This window comes from Tachysurus fulvidraco, chromosome 18 (genome assembly GCF_022655615.1).
Source record: "Tachysurus fulvidraco isolate hzauxx_2018 chromosome 18, HZAU_PFXX_2.0, whole genome shotgun sequence".
Taxonomy (NCBI): Eukaryota; Metazoa; Chordata; class Actinopteri; order Siluriformes; family Bagridae; genus Tachysurus; species Tachysurus fulvidraco.
In genome coordinates, this window is record NC_062535.1 from 6,086,624 (window position 1) to 6,093,144 (window position 6,521).

Below are 6,521 nucleotides of genomic sequence, written 5' to 3' on the forward strand. Positions count from 1 at the left end.
TCTAGTGCAGTGATTCCCAACCGGTGCCGGTCCGTGGACAAGTTAGTACCGGGCCTTGAAATATTCCAAGAATTTTTTTTTTATAATAAGAATAATTGTCTTTTTTTAAGTGCTATGACATGTGTCATGTTATTTAATCCAAAACATAAACAATAAATAAATTAAAATGTGTTTCTTTGAGCGCCTTACGATTGCAACGCGTCGTATCTGAACGGACTGCAAAAAAAGCGCGGAGCACCTGAAGTGACCGAAGTATGTGGGGAGATGAGCGGGCGTCAGCCAACTTCTATGGCTAATTTCATTGCGGGCAGTTCTGGTAAAAGGAAAGTAGATGGCCAACTCGAAAATAGCGAGAGAAAAAAAAAGTCAAGCTTCAATCGTAAATACGATACCTCATACATTAGGTATGGATTTACGACCACAGGCGATTCCGTGGCGCCAAATCCGTTGTGTGTTATTTGTGGTGAAAAACGGCAATGAAGCCGTCAAAACGTCAGCGGCACTTAACCACCAAACCCCCAACTCTCAAAGACAAAACGGAGGAGTTTTTCGAAAGAAACGTGAGTTGGACGCTCAGCGGCAAGTTCTGATATCCTCAACATCAGTCTGGTATTTTTTGTTAAAGGTTAAAGCTTAATCTCTAATTTTATACTTTTAAAACCTATTGGCTGAAATCACTGTGTGTTTGCTATTATATCCTAAAACTGTCTGACTGTTGAAACTGGCTCTTAATTTCATACAATTATCCTTTGTTGTCACCTGTTGGTGAGTGAAAACACTAAGTTGCTGTTGAAGCGATTGTCTTTAGTGGTTCTGGAGAGATTTGACAGGTGACATGGACTGGCATTTTCATACAATTTGCCATTACTGCCACCTGCTAGTGAGTGAGTGCTGCGTAAGTTGCTTTTGAAGTAGACCTAATTGTATGGGAGAAAGGGGAAGCATTTTGTGAACCGGTCTGAAAGTTTAAAAAGATTGGTATATTCTTACAAGTTTGTTGCCACCATGTTCATTATATGCAATTAAATGATAGGCTGTTACTGTTTTACACAGTGATATGTTCCAAACGAAGCATCTTGAAATTGAGGCATTAAAATTGACAACTGGTCCCTGGAATTTTTTTTATGAATAAGCCGGTCCCTGGCACAAAAAAGGTTGGGAACCCCCGATCTAGTGTATATATCTATGAGAAACACTGATGTAGCAGCACAAAGAACTTTTCTGTAGCTCAGGAGGTTCTCTGTACATGCTGTTTAAAAGACTAATTTAAAAGGCTGTTTAAAAGGCTAATTTAGATTGACACCATTTGTCAACTTTTGAGTGCTGTTCTTTAAAGTGCATGTGTGATTGTTAGTCCAGGGTGATAGTTTTTTCTCACTACTTTTTTTATTTTTTTTATTGGAGCTAGATGACTAGACTGTAGATCATTTAGAAATAACCGAGTTCAGACAAGCAGGGTCAGGGATCACACCGACTGGGAGGCATCTGTTTATTTGTATAGTAAATATAGGTTACGTCTCTCTGATGAGGACATATTTGATGTGGATTTTTATACAGTTCTGTATTTGTGTTTAATACACTTAGAGACTCTTTTGAACATTTGCTCTCAATGAAATACTGAAATTAGTGTTTTGAAATACAGAAAGTAATCAGTTTATTGCTGATGAATATTAGTGGGTGCATTAGTGGGTTATTGCCGATGTAATATTAAAATACTATGTCCTTCTTTAAAAAATAAACAGTACCAGAAATATAATAAAGGACTCTTCTGACCTTGGCAACAACTTGTTTACTCTTTTGCCCTCCAGAAAATGCAGTCAATTACCTCCAGACTCCATAATAGTTTCTATAAGAGCCATTACAGAACTAATCTCCAGCTGATGAAGACAATATCCCTACACTCAAAACAACTGTAATAAATACATTAATAAATACATACATACACAAAAACAAAAATCCTAATCCACAACATCATTCGTTTGAGTTGTCCAAGACAGGCAGAGGCCATATAATCTTGAAATTTTGCTCTTCAGCCTCCATCCTGTGGCATTTTAAAAGAAACTAAGCCCGGGTGAATATGACTACGACATTGGTAACAGAATTCTTTGCTATTCTTTGCCACTGAAAAAAATGTGTAACTGGGTAAAGGGATTGGCTTCAACATCTTTACCAACTACAAGAACCTTAAAGATCCCTTGACAGTCAAAACAGTGAATTCTTCTAGCACAAACCCACCGGCTCACAAACTCAACTGGGTTTGATTCCCAGGTAGGGAACTAACTCATCCACTGAGGGCTTAAATTTCAGTGTCAGTTCCGAACCCAAATAAAATGGAATCTGAAAGCTGAAAGAACAGCGACATTATACAACATACATGGCATTTGCAGGAATACAATCTTGAGAATTTATCAAATTCTGTGATTGCAAACAGTGAGGGATAAGAATTTGGTATTACTTTTTCTAGGAAGAACAAAGGAAATCTGGTGGTTCTCATGCTTTGGGAGATATTTTGTCTGGTTTGGTCGGACTTGCAGTGGATTTTCCCATTTGAGTGAAAGTTCACTGTAAATAAATAATAGGAATATTCCTAATATTTTCCTAAATATTCCTAATATTCCTAATTTTCACCATTCTATATTGAAACATTTACATCCTGATGCACGTGGTGTCTTCAAAGACGACACTGTTCCCCTACCATATAACATAAGGTGTTAGTGAATGGTGTGAAAATGAGGTAAATCAAGTGCCATGGCCTTCACAGTCACCAGATCTCAATGAAACAGATTATCTGATGGGGTTTAGTTCCAGAAATTTGTATAATCTATACAAAGGTGCAATGATTCTGGTGACTTGTTCTGGTGACTCTTAGGTCACACTTAGATGTGATTTGACAATGTTTGAGATTTCTGGGATTTGCAGTTACAAAGATGATGCATAGCAGTTTCCCAAGTCTGTAAGGTGTAAGCTGTACTGTACTGTGCTGTTCAGATATCCAGGTCAGCCAGGTTCCCTGTGCAGCAGATTTAGGATTATAGCCAAGTCACGTGGGAAATGAGGATTAAAAATTCACCATAATCCTCTGGAGAGAAAGGGTGAGGATAAAGCAAGGAGTCTGAGCAATGTATGTTACCTATGTATAGATTAGAAAGACAATCACAATATTAAATGTGAAAAGAGGAGTTGATACCCTATTATTGATTGTCAAATTGTTCTTTTTGTGTTATTCCTCAGTTCCAAACTGGAATGGATCATTCCTCTGAGAATCATAATGTCACAGTGATCCACACTGAATTGGACCATCTGGAGATCGGGGAAGAAGATGAAGATTTGATTGAACTAGCAAATGAAATGGATCAGGACATTGGCATGAAAGTATTGGATAGAACAACAGGAAAGCAGACATTTGGCAAACAATTTTCTTCACCTGGTTTACATCAGAAAGCAAAACTGTCCCCAATCATGCATGTAATACCGGGCAAATGGGACACAAAGTTGGTGGATCATGCTAGTGATGCAGAACCTAAAGTAATGGACGTTATAAACAAGGATTTTGATAAAGAGAGAGAAATGGAGCTGAAAAAGGTGGGCTTGAGATTGTCTGAATTACAGGCTGAGGTGGAGCCACCTGGGGAAAGTGAACACCAACCTCACACCGCACTACAAACTCAAAACATACCAGAAAGCCATGTTGAATTGTTTTCTTTAATTACCATGGAACAAAAAGTACAATCAGGTTTGTCTGCTCTAGAGCATCAACCTGAGATGGAAATGGCAGGACCTGCAGAAAAAGATGCTGGGGAGAAATTAGCAATCCTGTGTAAAGACACAAAAACAAGTGTTTCAATAAAGATGAATGATATGCCAAAGGAACATTCTGAGGAGGAAAAGTGTGTAGAGAAAACAGCTGAGCAGGAAGTGGTGGTATCCTCCAAGGTAAGAATTATGGACAGTCCATTTCAATCAAAAAGAAAAACCATAAATTTTGTGTTCAATAATGATGCTACAGTGAAGAACATTAATTTAGGTTTTAATAGGCTAATGTGCAGGTATATCTGACTTTGGACACTAGTTACAGTAGAATGATTTGGAACCGAGGACACAGAGAAAGCAACAGCGTTTTCCTGCAAACAGGCTTGATGAGCCTGTTGTCTTGCACTGTAAAAGATAATGAAGGAAGAGTTACATGAAGAAAAGATTGTCATTAGAATAATTTTTATTTGAAATGAACCAGTTTCATGAGCGATGACTAATAAGTGCCAAGTACCTTAGAAAGCAATTCGAAAGTTCTTTCAGAATGACAATATCTTTGAAAGGCAAAGTTTTCAAGGCACAAAACAAAAGCCTACTGTTGCCAAAGAAATAACAGTAAAAAAAGAATCAAGACCACCTTTGAGCAGCCAGATATTGGTTTAATGCAAACAAATCTACACGAAATAGTAAACAAGCATAACAAATGGATGATGAAGAGGTGCATGATGTTAACTAAAGAAAATCTGGACATAGAAAAGGATCAGTTCATTAGGTATAACCTGAATGTGAATGATCTAGTCTAAAGTAGAGAAAGTAAACTAGAAAGGGAAAAAAAAAATGATGATGCCAATAATAAATATATAGCAGGATCCCCTCCATTCCCACTTATCTTTGAAAGGAGGAACTGAGAATATAGACACACTATGGTAGTTCAGTATGGAGAAGACAAAAACTAAAGAGGAAGAAGTAAAGTGCAGTGTAAGTTTTGATTTTGAAGGAGTCCCAAAATCTGCACAGGATGGAGATATTAGGGGACTGAAACTGCCGGAGAATCTCCCTTCTATTTTGCCAGAAGACAGGGAATGAGGGAGGATGTAAAGTGACAATACTTACTGTACTGTATGAGTGCTGTACTTTAAAGTGCATGTGTGATTGTTAGTCCCTAACCCTAACCCTAACCCCTTTTTTTAAAAAAAATCAGCTAGATGACTAGAGTGTAGATCATTTATAAATAACCAAGTTCAAAGGTCAAGAAATTTAAATGACCTCCCTCTTTCTGTACCCCCGGTTGTGATGCAGGAAGAGGAAGAGAACCCAAAGGGGTATTCAGACAATCAGACTGAGGTGAAGGTTCACAGTCCTCCTCCTACAGACTGGGAGATCTTTCTCTATATAAAGGTCAGTAAGTAAATACAAAAATTACAAATATGATAAAAAAAAATTAAAAATATATTAATATGTTATACAAATTTTGACCATCTTATTTTTCGTCTTAACCTGAGAGTTAGCAATTAGCATGTTACACTAAATTCAACAACAGTAGAAAGCTATCTACAAGTTGTTTGGCCATCACAGGTGTCCCTCTGGTGAAGCCAGCAGGTAATATGTTTGAGAAATTCTCTAGGTATCCATTTGCACATTTTGTTATAACATTTATGTTCTGAGGGAGATTCTTTCTCTCTTTTCCTGCTCAATAACCTGCTAAAGGTGAATGTCCTACATGTCCTTACAGCCTTATTATCGTACCATCCTTTTGTTACCAGATATCTGCTGCAGCAGTGATAATGCAACTGTGTTGCTCTGCCTGCGACCCTTTTAAATGTTAAATTACTGTATAACTGTACTTATAAGTATTCACTAGTGCCCATGGGGTCACCACAGCCCTCTTTATCACTATGCTACATTAAGCTCTACTTTACGTTAATCTCTACTCACTGTACAACTATTACTGTGTCACCACAAGGAACTAAACATCTTTGTCAAATGTGTAGATGACACCACAGTTACTGGACTGGTCTGCAACATCAATGGGAGTGAAAGTCGATTGATTTTTAGTTATAAATAGACATCGCCTCAAAACAGCTATACATAAATGTAAAAATTTAGAATACAAATTACAACCTTTGAAATTTAAAAAAATGTATAAAACCTTTGGATTTATATAAGCAAGCATGAGATGATCTAAGGAAGAAGGAACCGGACTCAAAAGGGAACCTCATCCTTAGTTGGCTTCACCAGACAGCAGATGATTATGAATAATCATAAATATATGGAGTCCAAGTGCCCGCGGTTTGTACTGTGTTGTCAGAATAGTGAGCAGAAAGAATTTAGCTGCCCAAATAGGCTGACTTTCGTATAACTTGCTAATTTTTTACAAATTTGCTCTTGATTTATTTCATATGTTTCTTTTGTGCTGCTTAAAAGGCAAAAATGGCAATGAGTGTTTCATCCATTCATTCATCTTCTACCGCTTATCCGAACTTCTCGGGTCACGGGGAGCCTGTGCCTATCTCAGGCGTCATCGGGCATCAAAGCAGGATACACCCTGGACGGAGTGCCAACTCATCGCAGGGCACACACACACACTCTCATTCACTCACACACTACAGACCATTTTTCCAGAGATGCCAATCAACCTACCATGCATGTCTTTGGACCGGGGGAGGAAACCGGAGTACCCGGAGGAAACCCCCGAGGCACGGGGAGAACATGCAAACTCCACACACACAAGGCGGAGGCGGGAATCGAACCCCCAACCCTGGAGGTGTGAG

General features: G+C 38.3%; 1 protein-coding gene across 1 annotated transcript in view; it reads left to right on the forward strand.

Moving 5' to 3' along the window:
* The first annotated feature begins 27 nt into the window (after positions 1–27).
* Positions 28–6,521, forward strand: part of LOC113648688 (chloride intracellular channel protein 4) — a 10,896-nt gene continuing 4,402 nt past the window's right edge. Inside the window, exons 1-3 of the mRNA XM_027155986.2 lie at positions 28–560; positions 3,232–3,933; positions 5,050–5,148. Coding sequence (XP_027011787.1) covers positions 477–560; positions 3,232–3,933; positions 5,050–5,148 — 885 coding nt within the window. The 5' untranslated portion in view covers positions 28–476. The remainder of the gene's footprint in view (positions 561–3,231; positions 3,934–5,049; positions 5,149–6,521) is intronic.